The 21611-nt window shown below is 45.4% G+C and overlaps 1 protein-coding gene across 1 annotated transcript in view; it reads right to left on the bottom strand.

Moving 5' to 3' along the window:
* Window positions 1-21611, bottom strand: part of LOC145358818 (microtubule-associated serine/threonine-protein kinase 3-like) — an 85406-nt gene that overhangs the window by 49957 nt on the left and 13838 nt on the right. Inside the window, exons 3-10 of the mRNA XM_080213130.1 lie at window positions 20393-20462; window positions 19236-19314; window positions 18557-18714; window positions 17416-17491; window positions 8717-8926; window positions 2224-2325; window positions 1368-1500; window positions 1170-1225 (exon numbers count right to left, since the gene is read on the bottom strand). Coding sequence (XP_080069256.1) covers window positions 1170-1225; window positions 1368-1500; window positions 2224-2325; window positions 8717-8926; window positions 17416-17491; window positions 18557-18714; window positions 19236-19314; window positions 20393-20462 — 884 coding nt within the window. The remainder of the gene's footprint in view (window positions 1-1169; window positions 1226-1367; window positions 1501-2223; window positions 2326-8716; window positions 8927-17415; window positions 17492-18556; window positions 18715-19235; window positions 19315-20392; window positions 20463-21611) is intronic.

Raw genomic sequence — 21611 nt, 5'->3', positions numbered from 1 at the left:
ATATATCCCAGATATTAACAGAAATTTTGGGGTTAGGGGATTCGGGTAAAATACCCATCGAGTGTCACATTGACAATAAATCTCTGTGGGAAGATCTGCACTCCACGAAAAGTGTAAATGAGAGGATTGAGTAGCAACACAGCCAGCTTAAAGCAGATGCTGGACAAAGGGGAAATATCAAAAATTAAATGGGACGATAGTTATCCAATTGTTTTATTAACAAAGGAGCTAGTTCAAAGAAACTTTTGTAAATCATTAGGGAAGGGTGTTTCCTTCTGTGAAGGCGTTTTTTTCCCCTCAGTATTTTGTGTTTTCTGTGGAAATGATATTCTTCATTATTTTTCTCTCCAAGGAATGTTAGGGATGAATTAACAGACCTTTCTATTAAGTCCTCATTTGATAATTATCCAACAGAAGTAACTGATATATAAAGGGTCTACAAGTGGCACTGGGTGTTGGTAGATAATGTACGTGGAGTTGGATGATAGAAATAAAGGTATTTTATGAAGATGCAGAACTCACGTCTCCTTTACTCCACAGCAACCGAGAGGCTCAAACATGACCCTCTGATAGTGCAGCACTCCCTCAGTACTGACCCTCTGACAGTGCAGCACTCCCTCAGTACTGACCCTCTGACAGTGCAGCACTCCCTCAGTACTGACCCTGCGACAGTGCAGCACTCCCTCAGTACTGACCCTGCGACAGTGCAGCACTCCCTCAGTACTGACCCTCTGACAGTGCAGCACTCCCTCAGTACTGGCCCTCTGACAGTGCAGCACTCCCTCAGTACTGGCCCTCTGACAGTGCGGCACTCCATCAGCACTGACCCTCTGACAGTGCAGCACTCCATCAGCACCGACCCTCTGACAGTGCGGCACTCCCTCAGTACTGACCTTCTGACAGTGCGGCACTACCTCAGTACTGACCCTCTGACAGTGCAGCACTCCCTCAGTACTGACCTTCTGACAGTGCGGCACTCCCTCAGTACTGACCCTCTGACAGTGCAGCACTCCCTTAACACTGACCTCTGACAGTGCAACACTCCCTCAGTATTTCACTGACCGAGATGTGTCATTAGACAGAATGCCACGTACAATTACCACATCAGTACTGCTACATCCCAGCATCAGACATCCATTACAGTGGAAAAGAAACAGAATAATACTCACATCCTGAAAATCAGAAGACTGAGGGATTTTGTTTAAATCATCCAGCTGAACGATTTCTGGATAAACAAAGTTGAAAATAGAACTGAGCAGAATATCACAATAACTGAAATTGAAAAGACACCAATAAAAACTCATCATCGATGTGGACAAAGGAATTAATGTTAATTAGAGGAGAGGAACGGAATGACACATTCTTACCCTGGAGTGGATCTTTGGTGAGGCCCAACTGGCTGATGATGTATCGGGGGATATCTGTCTTTATTCCTTGCCCAATCTTTGCGAGACCCTCAGCTGCTTCCAGTAAATGATAAAACTCCTCTGGATCAAACTCCTGTCAAAAAAGTTCAGAAAATTATCAGACAATAAACCAGATAAGCGCTGTAGCTGGATAAAGATTACTCACAAACTGTAGAGAGTCTCTGTTTATTCAGGGTAAGGATCATTCACTGTGTAACTGTACAGAGTCACTGTATATTCAGCAGGGTAAGGGTCCCTCACTGCGTAACTGTTCAGAAAATTATCAGACAACAAATCAGATAAGCACTGTAGCTGGATAAAGATTCCTCACTAACTGTAGAGAGGTACTGTTTATTCAGGGAAAGGATCACTCACTGCGTAACTGTAGAGTCACTGTTTATTCAGCAGGGTAAGGATCACTCACTGTGTAACTGTACAGAGTCACTGTTTATTCAGCAGGGTAAGGATCACTCACTGTGTAACTGTACAGAGTCACTGTTTATTCAGCAGGGTAAGGACCACTCACTGTGTAACTGTACAGAGTCACTGTTTATTCAGCAGGGTAAGGATCACTCACTGTGTAGCTGTACAGAGTCACTGTTTATTCAGCAGGGTAAGGACCACTCACTGTGTAACTGTACAGAGTCACTGTTTATTCAGCAGGGTAAGGATCACTCACTGTGTAACTGTACAGAGTCACTGTTTATTCAGCAGGGTAAGGACCACTCACTGTGTAACTGTACAGAGTCACTGTTTATTCAGGGTAATTTAGTTTGACTTTATTTTCAGGTCGATATGTTACAGGTTTGAAACTCACCAAACACTCCAGGAGTCGGGCCGGTCTGGCGATGACCATCAGCAACCGTTTGACCAACTGAATAATAAACATCACCTCATCACTGGCTGCACGCTCGTACGCCTGAGAAAAAAGTTCCAGAAAGATTGAGGATCAAGGGTGAGTTCAAGGCTAAAGGGAGTTTTGGCACTTCAAAGTAATTTATAAGTATCATGAAGAGCTGGGCTCCCAGCGTTGATCCCCCATACCCCCAGCGCCAACCCCTGCAGCATCCCGTGAGTCACTGCTGCCAGTGAGAAAAAGTTCCATTTATTCCCACCCACTGATTCCTGTTTATCAGCCAGTTCTCGATCCACGCCACTACATTACCTCCAACCTATGTGCTTTAACTTTGTTCACTAACCTTTTGTGAGGGACCTTATTGAAAGCTTTCCGAAAGTCCAGATAAATCCAGCGGTTCCCCCTTATCTATTCTGCTAGCTATATCCTCACAAATATCCAGTAGACTTGTTAACATAAGATCAAGGAGTAGGCCACCTGGCCCCTCGAGCCTGCTCCACCATTCAATAAAATTATGGTTGATCTTTTTGTGGACTCCGCTCCACTTACCCAACCACTCACCATAGCCCTTAATTGTTCTACTGTTCAAAAATCTATCTATCCTTGCCTTTAAAAACATTCTATGACGTAGCCTCAACTGCATCACTGGGCTGGGAATTCCACAGATTCAGAATCCTTTGTGTGAAGAAGTTCCTCCTCAACTCAGTCCTAAATCTGCTTTCCCTTATTTTGAGGCTATACCCCCTAGTTCTAGTTTCACCCGCCAGTGGAAACAACCTCCATGCTTCTATCTTATCTATTCCCTTCATAATCCCCTTATGTCTCTGAAAGGTCTCCTCTCATTCCTCTGAATTCCAATGAGTATAGCCCCAGTCTACTCAGCCTCTCCTCATAAGCCAACCCTCTCAACTCTGAGCATGATCTGCCTTTCATTAATCCATGCTGGCTTTGTCCAATCACATCAATGCTTTCTAAATTGCTGTTTGATATAATTCCGCGATTCAACAGAGCCTTTTGAACCTGTATTCACATTCCTTCTTAAGCAGTCATAGAATTCCTATAGTGCATAGGAGGCTATTCGGCCCATCGAGTCTGCACCGACCACAATCTCACCCAGGCCCTATCCCCATAACCCCACATATTTACCCTGCTAATCCCCGCGATACTAAGGGCAACTCAACATGGCCAATCAACCTAATCCACATATCTTTGGTTTGAGAGAGGAAACCAGAGCACCCGGAGGAAACCCACATGGATACTGGGAGAATGCACAACCTCCACGCAGACAGTGACCCAAGCCAGGAATCGAACCGGGTCCCTGGTGCTGTGAGGCAGCAGTGCTAACCACTGTGCCAACGTACTGCCCCTCAGAGTCAACACTGAAACTGAGTTCTCAGGTGAGTGAGAAGTCCAATGTGTGACCTACTGTCTCTGTCATAGGTCATAAAGTCACAGAGGTTTACATAGAAACAGGCCCTTTGGCCCAACTTGTCTATGCTGCCATTTTTTTAAATTGCAAAGGTAATCCCAATTGCCCGCATTTGGCCCATATCCCTCCATATCAATTTTACCCATGTAACTGTCTAAATGCTTTTTAGAAGACAAAATTGTACCTGCCTCTATTACTGCCTCTGGCAGCTTACTCCAGACACTCACCACCCTCCGTGAAAAAAATTGCCCCTCTGGACCCTTTCGTATCTCTTCCCTCTTGCCTTAAACCTATGCCCTCTAGTTTTAGACTCCCCTACCTTTGGGAAAAGATATTGACTATCTAGTTGATCTGTGCCCCTTATTATTTTATAGACCTCTGCATTGCCCCTCAGCCTCTGACACTCCAAAGAAAAAAGTCCGTCTATCCAGTCTTTCCTTACAACTCCCGGTAGCATCCTAGTAAATCTTTTCTGCACTCTTTCTTGTTTAATAATATCCTTTTTCTCATAGGGTGACTAGAACTGTACACCGTATTCCAAGTGTGACCTTACAGTAACTTGTACAACTTCAATGATACACCCCAACTCCTGTATTCAATGTTCTGACCAATGAAACCAAGCATGCCAAAAGCCTTCTTCCATCTGTGACTCCACTTTCAAGGAGCTATGAATTGTCCACCTAGATCTCTGTTTTATAACTCTCGCCTTTGAAGCTTTCCATCTTGCAGAACAATGATACCAAATAGTTACAATTTACTACAGGGCCAGAGAGTGCTGATTGGTTGGCAAATGGATCCTGATTGGCCAAAGCAATACTGTGGGTAAGGTGGCGGTTGGAGGAGTGGGTGGGTGAGGTGCCTGAGTTGTCCTCCTCTTGGAGCGGACTTGGGTCAGGGATTCCCAGGGGTGACTGGGAATGTTGTACTCCTTCTCAGGGAAATTTGAGGGTGTTCCCTCTGTCCTGGGGCTCACTGGCCGCGTTGAAGCTCTGAGCCGAGTGCTGATTTCGGGTGTCTCATGTTCAGCACGTGGACAGTGTGGCCCTGCCCTGTGGCGCTGATCAAACACGGTCAGTGGTTTGTGCTGGGGATGTCGACCTGAGCAAGGACATTGCTGCTCCAATCCTGCACAATGGATTTGCAGATCTTGCAGAGGCAGCGCTGGGTTTTGGGGTACCTGCTGTACCTAGTCTATGTGTCTGAGCCATACAGGAGGGCGGCTCTCACTCATACAGGAGGGCAGGTCTCACTACTGCTCTGAGGACCTGATCTGCAAATACTCCCTTCCTCAGGCGACTGAAGACTGCACTGGCACAATGAAGGTGATGTTGAAACCTGTAATGAACATCTGCCCTTGTTAACAGTTGACTTCCAAGAACAGCATTGTCCAAGGCCTCATTGTGGATTTTGATAACTGGGATCAGCACTGTGAGGTGGGACCAGTTTGAGACAGGGCCTTCATTTTACAGATGTTTAGCGAATGTTCCAAAAGCTCTGGTACACCTCGGTGAAGATGTTGACGATGGCTTGGATCTCAGCATCCGAGTGTGCAGAGACATAGGCATCATCTGCATGCAACAGTTTAGTGACAGAGGATGGGACATCTTGGATCTGGCCTGCAGGCAGTGGAGGATGAACAGATTCCCACTCGTTCTGTAGTTTAGCTCTACTCCAACAGGGAGCTTGCTGAGGGCGAGATGGAGCATTGCAGTAAGGAAGATAGAGAAGAGTGTTGGTGGGATGACACAGCCTTGCTTGATGCTAGTTCGAATGTGAATTGGGTCTGTGGTGGATCTGTTGGTTAAGATCACAGTTTGCTTTTCACCATGGAGCAGGATGGCGACAAACCTTTGAGGGCAGCTAAAATGGAGCAGGACACTCCATAATCCCCCATGGCTGACAGTGTCAAAGGTCTTTGTGAGGTCAAAGAAGGCCATGTACGAGGATTGGTGCTGTTCCCGGGATTTCTCTTGCGGTTGGCATGCGGTGAAGATCATGTCTGTTGTGTTCTTTAGTGGGTGGAATCCACATTGTGAGTCTGGGAGGAGCTCTTCAGCTGCAGGGAGAAGATGATTAAGGAAGATTTTTGCGATGACATTCCGTGCAGTCAACAGATTCCAGGAGATTCCTCTAGTTCCTGCAGTTGCTCTTATCACCTTTCTGGAAAATGGTCACAATTACAGAATCTCCTTCCAGATAATGGAAGTGAGGTCATGTATTTGCACCAATAGTGTTTTTCCACCATGTTTTGGCAGGGATTCTATCTGCTCCAGTTGCCTTGTTGTTCTTTAGCTGTTAGATAGCTTTTGATTTAAGAAAATTAGTGGAGATTGTAACTTTTATCATTTACACTTGCTACAAAAGTGACACTCAGCGGTCACATTCTACAAACAAAAACGTGTTCAAGCCTTGTGTCGTCTCATTTTTAATTTCCTATAGTTCCCTATTGCTCTCAACACAGTATTGCTTTGACAAATTAGGGTCCATTTGCCAACCAATCAGCGCCCTCTAGTCCTGTAGTAAGTTGTTGTAATTGGTTGAAATTTGGTATCCTTGTTCTACAAGATGGAAAGCTGAACTTACTTTCAAGTTCAGGTTGGATTGAACTGCACAAGACTAATGGCTTATTGCTAGATTTTTAATCAGAAACTCAACTAATATTCTGGGGACCCGGGTTCGAATCCCGCTATAGCAGATAGTGGAATTTGAATTCAATAAAAAGCATCTGGAATTAAGAGTCTATTGATAACCATGAAACCATTGTCAATTGTCCAACTGGATCACTAATGTCCATGGGGGAAGGAAATCTGCTGTCTTTACCTGGCCTGGCCTACATGTGACTCGAAAACCACAGCAATGTCGATGACTCTCAACTGCCCTCTGAACAAGAGCAACTAGGGATGGGCAATAAATGCTGGCCAGCCAGCAATGCCCATGTCCCACGAATGAATGAAAAAAAAGATTGACTGGAGCATACGTTGGGCGTAGGGAATCGGATCAAGTGAATCCATCTTACAATAAGTGTAAGAGTACACTTCAGAGGGAATGAGATGGATCTGGCAGGTAAGGTTAAAGAAAATCCCAAAAAGTTCTATAGCTATATTGAGTAAAAGGCTGGCTTGAGAGAGAATAGGTTGCCTTAAAGATCAGCACTGCCGTCTGTGTGTGGAGCCACAGGGGATGGGGAGATTTTTAATGAATATCTCTCCTCGATGTTTACTGAGGAGAAAATCATGGGTGCTAAAAAAAAAACGAAACAAGTGGTGATGTTTTGGGTCACATGCATATTACTAGGTGGGAGGTATTTGCAGACTTAAAGCGCATTGAGGTTGGATAACCCCCTGGGACTGATCAAGCGCATCCTCGAATCTTGTGGGAGGCTCTGCAAGAAATTACAGAGGCTCTTTCAGAGATATTTGCTTCATCCGGAAGACAGGAGGACGGATAATGTTGTTCTGCTGTTTAGGAAGGGTAGCAAAGACGAGCCAGGGAATTACAGGCTGGTGAGCCTGACATCAGTGGAGGGAAAGTTACTAGAGGGGATTCTGAAGGCCAGAATTTACCAACATTTGGATAGTCAGAGTCTGACTAGAGATATTCAGCACAGCTTTGTGCGTGGAAAGTTATGTCTGATGATCCTTTAAGAGTTTTTCGAAGGTATAACCAAGAGGATTGATAAGGGTAGGGCAGTAATTGTTGTCGATGTGGACTTTAGCAAGGCCTTTGGCAAGGTGCCGCATGGCAGGCTAGTCTGGAAGGTTAGGTTGCATAGGATCCAGGAAGAGCTAGCAAATTGGATTCAAAATTGACTCAACGGTAGGAAACAGAGGGTAATGGTCGAAGGTTGTTTCTTGGACTGGAGGCCTGAGAGTAGTGGTGTGCCTCAGGGGTTGGTGTTGGGACCCTTGTTATTCATTATTGATATAAATGATTTCGATGTGAATGTACAAGGCATGGTTAGTAAGTTTGCAGATGATAATAGATTAGGAGATATTGTTAATAGTGAAGAAGGTTATCAAAAATTACAGGGGGAATCTTGATTAGTTAAAGAAGTGGGCCAAGGATTGGCAAATGGATTTCAATACAGATAGCGTGAGGTGTTGCATTGTGGAAAGTCATTCCAGGGTAGGACTTCTACAGTGAATGGTAGGGCTCTGGGGAGGGTTGAGAAACAGAGGGACCTGGGAGTACAAGTACGTAGTTCATTGAAAGTGGTGTCACGGGTAGACAGGGTGGTAAAGAAGGCGTTTAGCACACTGGCCTTCATCAGTCAGGCCACAGAGTACAGAAGTTGGGCCATTATGTTACAGTTGTATAAGTGGTTGGTGAGGCCGCGCTTGGCGAGTAACGTGTATGGTTTTGGTCACCCTGTTATAGGAAAGACATTGGTAAACTGGAAAGAGTGCAGAGAAGATTTACCAGTTGCCAGGATCAGTGGGCCTGAGTTATAGGGGGCACTTGGCCAGGCTAGGGCTTTATTCCTTGGAACATGGGAGAATGAGGGGTGACCTTATTGAGGTGAATAAAATCATGAAGGGCATCGATAGGATGAACACACTCAAGGGCTGGATTTTCCAGCCACACACATACTCCAAAACCGGAAAATCCCATCCAAGGTCAACAGACCTCTCCATGGTTCATCTCTCGACCGCTACGATTCCAGTGGCGGGTGGGACAGGAAAACTCCCCCCAGTCTTTTTCCCAAGGAAGTGGGGAATTGGAAACTGGAGGACATAGGTTTATCGTAAGAGAGAAAATATTTAAAAGGGACCTGAGCGGCAACTCCTTCATGTAGAGGGTGGTGCGGATATGGAATGAGCTGCTAGAGGAAATGGTTGAGGCAGGTTCAATAGCAACATTTAAAAAGCATTTGAATAAGTACATGGATGGGGAAGGATTAGAGGAATATGGGCCAAACATGAGTAATTGGCACTAGCTGGGAGGTCACCATGGTCAGCATGGAGTGGTTGGGCCAAAGGGCCTGTTTCTGTGCCATATTGCTCTATGGCTGGGCTGGGTACTCACATCCTGCAACATCTTCTCCAAATTTTCCTGTAACTCGAGGAAGTAGCGGGAGGTGATGAGGGCTTCACGTGACTTCTCCAGACAGTCTCGTGCTAATTCAATGATCTGATGATGGATGAAGCCAAGAACTCCATCTGCAAGTGGCAAAACGCTGTCCGGCGAGAAGCTGCTGATAATTTCCTGAAGCTGTTCCTCCATCTGAGCTGTAGCCTATCAGCAAGAGGAGAGAAAGAAGATTCAGTTAATGGGGTAAAAAGTTACACAGAAAACCCATCCCAATAGAGATTGGAACAACAACTTCCAACTCAACTGGACAGTAGCAGCAAGAATCGAGGCAGGAATTTGCAGTTAGCCTCACAATGTTTTATGAATATTGTCCAGAACACTGAATCAAACAAACTCCCGAGTTCTTCCACACGTGAACTTGAAATCTTTTACTTCTACTTGAGGAGAAAGATGTGGCCACATCGAGGACCATCTCCTCAGAAACTCTTACACTCCCTCAGTACTGCCCTCAAGGACCAGCCCTGGATTACAGGTTCAAATCCATGGGAATGCAGAGCATTCTGCATGGGGAGAGTGAACAGCCAGAGCTCATTATCCATACGGGGGGTAAATTTTCCAGACCCACCGTCCACAGGAATTGTCATGGGCGGGATGGAAAACTCCCAAACCATTTAAAGGTCCGTTGACCTCAGGTGGGAATTTCCAGTCTCGCGGTGGGCGTGATCAGAAAACATGTTCATTGGTATCTTTTTGGTTTTATTTTCCTTTTCATTACAGGTTTTAAGTCGGTCCGCCTTGTGTCCAACAAGGGGCATACATGCGATGGGTCGTATTTGGGCTGCCCTTGGTTGTTCGAGATTGGCCTAGTGCTTCATGTCGTTAGTGTGTGCCTAAACTGGACCAGATACTGGGCAAGACGACAGCTCAGTGACTATCACTGATTGCTGCGCAGACACATGGATTTGGGCCGGTGTCTGTGGGAGTTTGCGCATTCTCCCCGTGCTTGCGTGGGTTTTCTCCAGGTGCTCCAGTTTCCTCCCACACCCCAAAGATGTGCTGTTAGGCTGATTGGCAGTAATAAGTTGTCCCTAAATCAGTTTCCCTCAATCTGGATGGCCATAAAACATTAGACAAGGGTCATGGGTGGAGAGAGGGACTGGTGGTGTAGAGATGGCGGCGCGGGCTCGTTGGGCCGAAGGGCCTGTTTCCTGGGCTGTTTTTGTTCTTTGGTATCAATGACATCTATGGAAAGGGAGAAGAGATCCTGCAAGCTGATCTGCAAGAACTAAAATGTTCTGATACTGCAGGAGTTCATTAATTTAAGTTTTGAATAAAATTAGAGTAAAGGAAAAGGAGGGGGTGAATTTCTGAAAGGTGTTCAAGAGAATTTCCTTGACCACTGTGTTCTTAGTCCAACTGGAAAGAAGGTATTATTGGATCTTATGCTGGGGAATGAGCTGGACCAAGTGTTTGAGTGGGCACACTCAGGTAAGAGTGATCATAACGTGTGGATTAATAATGGAGAAGAACAAGGAACATTCCACAGTAGATTGGAAGAGAGTTAATTTCAGTGGGATGAGAAGAGAAATACCAGATAAAATGGGATCACAGATTAACAGGACAGATTGTTACAGAACAATAGATCATCTTTAAAAATATGTTCCAGGAACAGGCTGGGTACATTCTTTAAGAACAAATGGTAAAGAATCCAAAACCAGAGTTCTTTGGATGATAAGATAGAGCGAACAGGATGGAACAGAGATTATGAAGCGTGTTAATTCGATAGCCTGTCCAAACACAATGGCCAGAATTTACCGTCCCACCTGTCACGGGAATTGGAGCGGGCAAGGGATGGACCATGGCTGACCTTGGGCGGAATTTTACATTTTCGAGACAAGCAAGCTGTAAAATCCCACCCAATGGGTTGAGAAGGAAAGTGAAGAGAAACTGACAGAAAGGATGAAAATTAAATGACAATTAACCTAATAGGAAATTCAAAATTCTTGTTGGCCATGTTACAGTTCACTCATGGAGTCTGAGTTGCCATGTTAACAAACACTTTTACACCCATGTTGTAGTCTGGAGCTATGGGCAGTGTAGGGAGAGACTCTAATTTTCCTTCCATCACATGACTGACCAGCAATCTCTCCCACTCTTACCATCTGTCACTAGCGTCTACTGGAAGGATATGCAAGTTGGTACAATCAATTATGTTAGGGTCATTGGTGATCATGGTTTAACCAAAGCACCAGAAAACTCCCCACCTCTGCCAAGCACTGTGTGATAGTCACAATCCTAAATCAGGATAAGGCCTGGATAAAATGATACAGGAAATTTGCCCCATTTCACACTGCATCAGGTCTGTAAGGCCAGACTACAAGCAGCTCAGTACAGCTACATACATCCCATTATCCTGGGGACTGATGAAAGTAAAGCCACATACGCCAAGTCATAAATGCACTGGAGACATAATTTCGATGTCACCATCATGGAACACAAAATAAACATACCCAGAGACAGTGGAAAACATCTGCATATTTATCAATGATTTATGTTGATTGGCAGAAGAGTATGAATATGGCAATCTGTAAAAGGAGCTAATAGGTGACAGAGTGTGTGTGGGAGTGATGGATGGTGTATTCTCAAGTTATTTGAAGTCCATAATGACTTTGTGCAGGTGTAGGTGATTCAACTAAGTTGACAAGTCGCGGTCAGGGGGCAGAACTGACTGGTAGTCAGGACAGAGAGAGGAAACTGCTGTAATCTATCAGAGTCAACCTGGTTTTGTGGAATGGAAATCATGCTTGAATTGTTTACTCGAGTTCTTTGAAGCAACAAACGTGGATAAAGGGGAACCTGTGAATGTACTTGAATTTCCAAAGGCCACAAGGGGTCACTTCAAAGGTTACTACTCAAAATAAGAGTAAATCGTTCAAAGGGTAACTGATTGGGATGGATAGAGGATTGGGTAGCAAACAGGAAATAGAGAATAAGGATAAATGGGTCATTTTACAGTTGGGGCAGGACGTGGCGAATCGAGTGCCACAGGGATCAGGGCTGGGACCTCAACTGTTCACAATTTACTTTGACGGGGTGAAGGATCCGAACATAATGTTGCTAAATTTGCTCATGACACAAAGATTGATAGGAAAATAAGCTGTGAAGAGGAGGCGTGCTTGCCCCAAAACCAGAAATCCTGTCCGAGGTCAATGGGCTTTTGCATGGCTCTCCAAGCCTCCACCAACCATCCCATTCTATTCATGTATTTGTCAAGACGCCCCTTAAAAATCACTACCGTATCCGGTTCTACTATCTCCCCCGGCAACAAGTTCCTCACATTTGTCCAGATCAAACTCCATCTGCCATCTCTCCGCCCAAGTCTCCAATTGATTTATATCTTGCTGTATCCTCTGACTTAACTAAACGCCCCTACACTTCCGGGGACCATATCCCTCTATCCCCATCCTATTCATGTATTTGTCAAGACACCCCTTGAAAGTCACTACCGTATCCGGTTCCACTATCTACCCCGGCAACTAGTTCCAGGCACCCACTAATCTCTGTAAAAAATCTGCCTTGTACATCTCCTTTAAACCTTGACCCTCACACCTTAAACCTGTGCCCCCTAGTAACTGACTCTTCCACCCTGGGAAAAAGCTTCTGACTATCTACTCTGTCCATGCCTCTCATAATCTTGTAGAGTCTTCTATCAGGTCTTCCCTCAACCTCTGTCGCTCCAGTGAAAACAAACCAAGTTTCTCCAACCTCTCCTCATAGCTAATGCCATCCATATCAGGCAACATCCTGGTAAATCTTTTCTCTACCCTCTCTAAAGCCTCCACATCCTTCTGGTAGTGTGGCGACCAGAATTGAACACTGTATTCCAAGTGTGGCCTAACTAAGGTTCTATACAGCTGCCAATTTTTAAACTCAATATTCCAGTCACTGAAGGCAAGCATGCCATATGCCTTCTTGACTACCTTCTCCATCTGCATTGCCACTTTCAGTGACCTGTGTACCTGTACCCCCAGATCTCTTTGCCTGTCAATACTCTTAAGGGTTCTGCCATTTACTGCATATTTCCTGTCTGTATTAGAGCTTCCAAAATGCATTACCTCACATTTGTCCGGATCAAACTCCATCTGCTATCTCTCCGCCCAAGTCTCCAACTGATCTATATCCTGCTGTATCCTCTGATGGTCCTCATCGCTATCCGCAAATCCACCAATCTTTGTGTTGTTCCCAAGCTTACTAATCAATCCAGTTACATTTTCCTCCAAATCGTTTATATATATTACAAACAGCAAAGGTCCCAGCACTGATCCCTGAGAAACACTTGTCACACCCCTCCATTCAGAAATGCGCCTTTGCATTGCTACCCTCTGTCTTCTTTGACCGATGTGAATGTGCCGGCATTGGACTGGGGTAAACACAGTAAAAAGTCTGACAACGCCAGGTTTTAGTCCAACCGATTTGATAGTAAACGCACAAGCTTTTGGGCTTGTGTTCCACACACGAGGACGGTCTCAACGTTGAGACCGTTCTCATGTGTGTGGAACACAAGCCCAAAAGCTTGTGCGTTTACTATCAAATCGGTTGGACTAAAACCTGGTGTTGTCAGACTTTTTACTGTGTTTACCCCAGTCCAACGCCGGCACATCCACATCATACCTTCTTTGACCGAGCCAGCTTTGTATCCACCTTGCCAGTTCACCTCTGATCCCATGCAATTTCACCTTCTACACCAGTCTGCCTTGATGGACCTTGTCAAAAGCCTTACTGAAGTCCATGTAGGCAATATCCACTGCCCTACCCTCATCAATCATCTTCATCTCTTCCTCTAAAAACTCGATCAAGTTCATGAGACACGACCTCCCCTTCACAAAACCATGTTGCTTCTCGCTAATGCATCCACTTATTTCTAAGTGGGAAAAAATCCTGTCTTGAAGAATCCTCTCCAATAATTTCCCTACCTCATCGGCCTGTAATTACCTGGACTATTCTTGCTACCCTTCTTAAACAAAGGAACAACATTGGCTATTTTCCAATTTTCTGAAACCGCCCCCCCCTGTAGCTAGTGAGGATACAAAGATTTTTCTCAAGGCTCCAGCAATTTCTTCCCTTGTCTCTCTCAGTATTCTGGGGTATATCCCATCAGGCCCTGGGGACTTGTCTACCTTAATGTTTCCCAAGAACACCAATACCGCCTCCTTTTTGATCTCAACATGAATCAAACTATCTACACATCCTTTCCCAGCCTCATCATCCACCAACTCCTTCTCTTTGATGAATACCGGAGCAAAGTACTCATTTAATACCTCACCCATTTCCTCTGGCTCCACACATAGATTCCCTCCCTTGTCCTCCCCTATCTTTGGGAAAAGATATTAACCATCTAGCTGATCTGTGCCCTCATTATTTTATAAACCTCTATAAGATCACCCCTCAGCCGCCTACACTCCAGAGAAAAAAGTCTCAATGGATATTTCTTGAGCTGGAGGAAGGTTTGTAGTGGAGTTCCCCAGGGGGCAGTATTGGGTCACTTGCTTTTCTTGATATATATTAATAATCTAGATCCTGGTGTGCAGGGGACAATTTCAAAGTTTGTGGATGATACAAAACTTGGAAATATTGTAAACTGTGGAGAGAACAGTCTAGAACTTCAAAACGACAAAGACAAGTTGGTGGAGGGGGCAAATAGGTGGTAGATCAATGTGAAGAAGTGAAAGGTGCTGCATTTTGTTAGGAAGAATATGGAGTGACAATATACAATTAAGGATACTATTCTTAAGGGTGCAGGAACAGGGATCCCTGGGTGTACTTGTGCATTGACGGTGACAGTTAATAAAGTCTGTAGTATCCTGAGCTTTATTAATAGGGGCAGAGAGTACAGGAGCAAGGAGGTTATGCAGACCTTATACAAGACACTAGTTAGACCACAGCTGAAATATTGTGTACAGTTCTGGGTGCCGCCGCATTATAGGAATGCATTATGTGAATGCATTAGAGAGAGTACAGAAGAGCCTTACAAGAATGGTTCCAAGGCAGAGAAACTTCAGTAATGAGGATCGATTGGAGAGGTTGGGATTGTTCTCCTTGAAGAGAAGAAGACTAAGAGGAGATTTGATAGAGATGTTCAAAATCACAAAGGGGTTGGCAAGCAGATAGGGAGAAACTGATCCTGCTTGTAAAAGGATTAAGAATGAGCAGGTACCGATTGAAAGTGGTTTACAAAAGAAATAAATGTGATGTGAAAAAGAAACCATTTCACAGTACGATAGAAGATAGGAGCAGCAGTAGTCCATTCAGCCCTTTAGGCCTGTTCCATTGTTCTTTATGGTCATGGCTAATCATCCAACTCTGTTCCCACTTCCCCTCTCTCACATATTTAGATCTCTTTATTCCCAAGTGCTATATCTAACAGCTTCTTGATAACAATGTTTTGACCTCAACTCCTTTCTGTGGCAGTGAAGTCCACAGGCTCACTGTTCTCTGGGTGAAGAAACTTCTCCTCATCTCAGTCTTGCGTTTACCCTGTCAGAATTTTTAAGGTCTCTTTGAGATCCCTCCATCCTTCTAAATTCCAGCAAATATAGTCCTGACTCAATCTCTCCCCACCATCAGTCTTGCCACCTAGCTTGTCCAAGTCACTCTGCACCCTCCTCACAGCTCACCCTCCCACGCAGCTTCGTATCATCTGCAAATATGGAGATGTTAAATTTAGTTCCCTCTTCTAAATCATTACTATATATAGTCAATAGCTGGCGTCCCAGTGCAACCCCACTAATCACTGCCTGCCAATTGGAAAATAATGCATTTATTCCTACTCTTCATTTCCTGTCTGCCAACCAGTTTTGTATCTATTTTAGTATACGACCCCCAGACCCATGCGTTTTAGTTTACAAGCTGATCTCTCTGTGTGGGACTTTGTCAAAATCATCCTGAAAGTCCAAATAAACCACATCCACTGGCTCCTCCTCATCAAGAATTCCAGCAGATTTGTCAAGCATGGAATTCTTTTCATAAATCCATGCTGCCACTGTTTTCCAAATGCTTGGCTGTAAAGAATGTTCAGGTCTGGAACGCACTGCCTGGAAGTAAGGGTGAGAAGGTTCAATCGAGGCATTATCAGATCTTCGACAGGACAGCAGGTTTGGAACAGAGATATCCTCAAACACAAGATCTGAAAATGTACAGACTGTACTTCCAGGCAGTGCATTCCAGACCTAAACACTCTTTATAGCAGAGCATTTGGAAAACAGTAACAGGATCCAGCACAGTAACGGGAAGCAGAAGAATTCTGATTGCAACTGAGTGACAGAGTGAAATTCAAAGAGGTCACAATCATCAGATATGAAAGAAATACAACAATATAAATATCAGGAAAGGATTGACAGGATTTTCTTGGAAATAGAACACTGGGGGGGGGGGGGGGGGGCGGTTACCTAATAAGTACTTAAGATCACGAACGGTTCTGACAGATCAGATACCGAGAGAAGGTTTCCTCTCGTAAGGAAGAGCAGAACTGGAGACTATCAATATCAGATAGCCACCCAGAAATCTAATAAAAACTTCTTCTCTACCCAGAGCGTGGTGAGAATATGGAACTCACTACTACAGGGAGTGAATCAAATCAGTACATTTAAGACAAAGCTGGACAGCTGGAGAAAAGATAGAGGTTTGGAATGATAGACTTAAGAAAATATGGGAGGAGGCTTGAGTGAAGCTTAAACACCAACATGTACTGGTTAGGCCAATGGCCTGTTTCTGTGCTGTTTATCCTGTATATTGCACATAATAATGAGGAAGAATGCTGTTGATTACAGGTAAAGATAAATGGACTCATCGGACGGACAAATAGAATTCAATCCAGAGAAATGTCTAGTGGTGCTTTGTCAGGAGGGCTGACAATGTATGACAGAATGCTAAAAATTTGCTAAAGGAACCAAAGGGCCTCAGAGTCATTTACACAGGACCCTGAAGGTTAGCTGGGCAGTAGATGAGGTGGTTAAGAAAGCATATGGAACACTTTCCTTTATTAGTCAAGGTACAGAATATAAGAGCAGGAAGATCATGCTAAAATTATATAAACACTAATTAGGCTACAATTAGCCATAGTTCTGGTCAGAGCATGACAGGAAGAATGTAATCATATTAGAGTGGAGATCTACCAGGATGTTTCCAGGACTGGAGAACAATAACTCCGAGGGAAAGTTCAAGAGACTGGGCCTGTTTCCTCAGAGCAGAAGCAGCCGAGAGAGATTTAATTGAGACGCAAAAAGTTATGAGAAAGCTGGATACAGTGGATAGGAAGAATTGATTTCTATTAGTAAGGAGGTCAATGACCAGGGTGCATGGATTTCAAGTGATTGGCAGAAGGGTCAGAACAGAACGGTTCCCCCCTCAGGGTGATAAGGTTCTGGAACTCACCGTCTGAAAGAGTGTCTCTGACTGCACCTGAATTTGTAGTACTACCAGGAGCCAGAAAGTGGGATTAGGCTGGACAGCTCTACTTTGGACATCATGGACACAATGGGTAACATGAACTCTATATCTGTCCTATCTCTTTCTGTCTCTATGTTTAATCCACTACCTTCAAGCATGTTACGCAGAGAAAGCTGCGCTGGGGCTGCAACGTGATGCTGCTATTTACCAAGCAATGTCAGGTGTAATGTTACGTTTTGATTTCCTACCTTAGGAAACCTCTCTCGGTAAACATTATTCATCATCACAATCTCATTATCAAAGGAAGCGGAAGATCGGCCAGGACTGCAATAAAATAGAAATATTAAAATATTATTGATGTTAGAGGCAGCTTTGTTATTATTGTTTTGTTAACGCGTACCCAAAAGCAGGCTGAGAGACGGGATGAGCGTTGAATGAGACAAGGAGGCACAAGATGGAGAGCCCATTGCCTTCCTGAATCGGTTCACCAAGACGGGGTATGAAATATTGAGGCCAGCCATGTTCACCATGACCAACTGAGGCAGTATTGGCCATTTCAGGGCCTCTTCCCTCTGTTGTTAGAGGAAGGCTGATGGCCTGCCTGTTGCCTTCAGGTGGGGGACCCTCCTGTTCAGGTACCCTGTGCAAAATCACCCCCGACTTTAAAACCGCCTCCCTTTGCCAGGACCTGCCTAACTTGTCCCAGTAAGGCAACGTTCCTTACCAATATCCAGGGCAGCCGTAGCTGTTCCATGTCCCAGGCCTCCTGCAGTACTACCAATGGCCACTGCCCTTGGAGCCTCAGGGTGCTGATTATAATTGTACAGAGGAGGCCATTTGGCCCAGTGAGTCCATTCCACTCTCTTAAGAAATCCAGTCAGTCCCACTGGGACACTCGATCCCTCTTGGAGGCAGTGTGAGTGCTAACATTCTCAACCAGCTGGAAGCTTCAGTTCATCAGAGCCACAGGATGTGAAGTGGTTTAATTCTGTTAATGAAAATTCTGATGAAATGAAAATTAAAGGGATCTAAACTGCTCTATTTACTTCACTGCTAAGTACTCATGTTCCTGTTAAATAGCAGACTTCCTGAAACCTCACCACTGATGATGTTTAGACTAGATAGCGGGTTGACTTCCTGTTTCTCTGTGTGTCTGAGAACAATCTGAATTTCAGAGCTGTGGATTTATTTGTTTGGGGTTCATTATTTCCCTAAGCATGAGTGTCCAATTGTGGCAGAACGTGAGAGTACTCTAGCTTTGCTCTGATCTCCTGCTGGATCTGGGACTGCCCCTGCAGGTACTTTCTGAGTCAAGGCTATGTTGGAGAACATGACTCCCCTTCCCCCAGCAAACGTTGACAGCCCCTCCTCGTGCTGCTGTGCCCCTACCTCAGACTCCGAGATCGAGGCCGCATGGTGGGTGAATGACGCCCCTCTTCATCAGCAATACTGTCTGAGCTGCGGAAATGTTTGGTCAGGAAGCGAAGTTCATCTGCTGTGGGCTGGAATGGCAGCTGATGTAACCGTTCCTGAGAGGAGGAGGAGGACTGGAAAATATCACCAAAAACAGAAAACTCACTGAGAGACTGATCAATCGATCTGGACACCAGAGACAATAACAAACATGGAAATGACAGAGGAACAAAACAGCTCTCTTCCCACCTCCCCACTCACCCCCTATCCCATACACAATCCCCACCCCCCACTACCTCCCCTCACCCCCCTCACACACAACCCCCACATGTCCCACACACAACCCCCCTTACACCCCACTTTCTCCACACAACCTCTCCACTCCCCCCACCCATTGTCTAGTGGATGAACTGCCCAATGCTTCCTCCTATAACCCTGCGTTTCCTTTTTCCCCTCCTTCCCATCACCACCGCTCCCCCCCATCTTCATTGCTCTCCCACCTGCCCTTCCCCCTTTGTCCTATCCCACCCAATCCACCCTCCTCTTTCCGACCCTTCTCTCCCTTCCCGTTCTCCCCCATCACACCTCCAGCTGGACAGCTTCCCAGGGGACAGAGCATTGGGAGACAATCCAATCTCCCCAATGAGATACTCACTGACAGGGTGGAGCTGGGGGTGTTGGTTCCATATCCTGATGACGGGAGTGACGCCAGCGACCAGCGACGGCCATCCACTCTGACAAAAAGCAGATAGGACACGAAAAGTCAACTCAACAAAACCTTCTCACAAGCTCAGCCAATCCCAACTCAACTGGCACCCCATTATTGAACACATGCTGAAGGTATCAGTAAATTCAGATTAACTGAAACAGGAGCTGGGATCGGGATTGGAGACAGGGTCTGAGATCAGGATCAAGGCTGGGATTGGGACTCAGGGCCAGGACTGATCATAGGATTTGGGGGCAGTGACCAGAGTTGGGACTGGATTTGGAATTGAGATTGTTACAAGACAAGCCCCAGTAATGCCGCGATGACAGACCGGCACAGTTAGTGAAGGAGCCATGATGTGAAGCAAACACTTTAGTCTGTAGTTTGAGGAAGATTTCAGGTGAACAGTTTGAGGTGAGGATCTGCTCAAGCTGAGAAAGAACTGCCGATTACAAGAGGAAAGAGCCTCAGTCCAATGGGCCAACTCCCAGAAATCTCAACCGATATTCAGCGAAGGATGGTCCCAATGATGAGGAATCCAGAACAAAGGGCCACAGACTGAGGATACAGGTTAAATCTTTTGGGACTGAGTTAAGGAGAAATTTCTTCGCCCAGAGAGTGGTCAACGTGTGGAATTCGCTACCGCAGAAAGCTGTTCAGGCCAAAACACTGTCTGATTTCAAGTAGCAGTTGGTTATAGCTCTTGGGTAGAAGGGGATATAGGAGTGGGCAAAATCATGATGTTGAGTTGGGTGATCAGCCATGATCACAAAGAATGGCAGAGCAGGCCTGAAGGCCTGAGTGCCCACTCCTGCACCTAGTTTCTGAGTTAACTATAAATTGACAAAGTCCCAGATTTACCTCACAATAATTTACTGACCAGCTGGACCTGGATTCGAGACCGCAATGGGCACGGGGCCAAGACTGTAATAGGCACAGGGCCGCAACAGGCCTGGGGGCTGGAACTGTAATGGGACTGTAATGAGAGCATGCTGGTCTCAGGTAGGAGTGCAGAAAGGTGTGAATTGGAGCAGGAGCTTCATTTTCCTACTGGCTACATTCTTCCTATCGGATGACTGGGACACAGTGTCAGTAAGTCTCATTACCTGCGAGCAAATGGGAAGTTGGGAGCAATGCCGATGCAGGAATTCCTCGGACTGTCCAATGGACTTCCAGCTAAACAAAGACCACAAGATATAGATGGAGAAATTAGGAAGTAACATCTAAGATAAACAAAGCATTCCGCTGAAAAAATAAATTTGGAATTAGATCTCTCTATACTGTCCCCATCAAACACTCCCAGCACAGGTACAGCACGGGTTAGATACAGAGTAAAGCTCCCTCTCCACTGTCCCCATCAAACACTCCCAGGACAGGTACAGCACAGGGTTAGATACAGAGTAAAGCTCCCTCTCCACTGTCCCCATCAAACACTCCCAGGACAGGTACAGCACAGGGTTAGATACAGAGTAAAGCTCCCTCTACACTGTCCCCATCAAACACTCCCAGGACAGGTACAGCACGGGTTTAGACACAGAGTAAAGGTTGCTCTATACTATCCCCATCAAATAATCCCAGAACAGATACAGCACAGGGTTAGATACAAAGCTCCCTCTACACTGTCCCCACCAAACACTCCCAGGACGGGTACTGCACGGGATTAGATACAGAGTAAAGCTCTCTCTGCACTCAGAAAGATGAGATTTGGCAGAATGTTAAACACTTAATTATTTTATTTTTAATTTGACATCTGATGTCAAATGAAATTAAATTGTAAAAAATGAGTAATAAATAGCAGTGCCTTTCACAGAGCGAAAGCGTGAGTATGTGCATAAGCAGCTCACTCCCAGTATCCGACTGTTCCCTCACTCAGTCTGAGGTGGGGTGGGAATGGACAGCAACTCTGGGTGGAAATGGCCCCCGCACTCGCTCCCCCCCCCACCCCCACTCAACCCTCCCACTCGCCCCCCCACCCCTCGCACTCATCCCCCCACCCCTCGCCCTCGTCCCCCTCCCCTCCCCCGCCTCACACACCACTCATTCCTTCTCTTTCACATACGTAAACCCCTCTCTCACACACATACAGCCTTCCATGGCTCTTTATTAGTAAATGATATTTAGATATTGTTCACTGGAAGCTACGAGGGACTAATCTGACCCTTCACACCTCTGCTTACAGACGTCCCAAATTCATGGGAATAATATATCACATCCTGTCACGGTGAGTCATAGTTGCTGTAGTTGAAGATTGGCTTCTTTAAAGTGCATCGTTGCACTGCAGGATAACCTTGCAGAATTAAACTATCACCAGCATTTATTGCCCTT

Source organism: Carcharhinus amblyrhynchos, chromosome 26, assembly GCF_965287045.1.
Source record: "Carcharhinus amblyrhynchos chromosome 26, sCarAmb.v2.hapA, whole genome shotgun sequence".
In the NCBI taxonomy this organism is placed as follows: domain Eukaryota; kingdom Metazoa; phylum Chordata; class Chondrichthyes; order Carcharhiniformes; family Carcharhinidae; genus Carcharhinus; species Carcharhinus amblyrhynchos.
The sequence above is the reverse complement of the archived record's forward strand: the minus strand, read 5'-3'. Positions and strand labels throughout refer to the sequence as shown.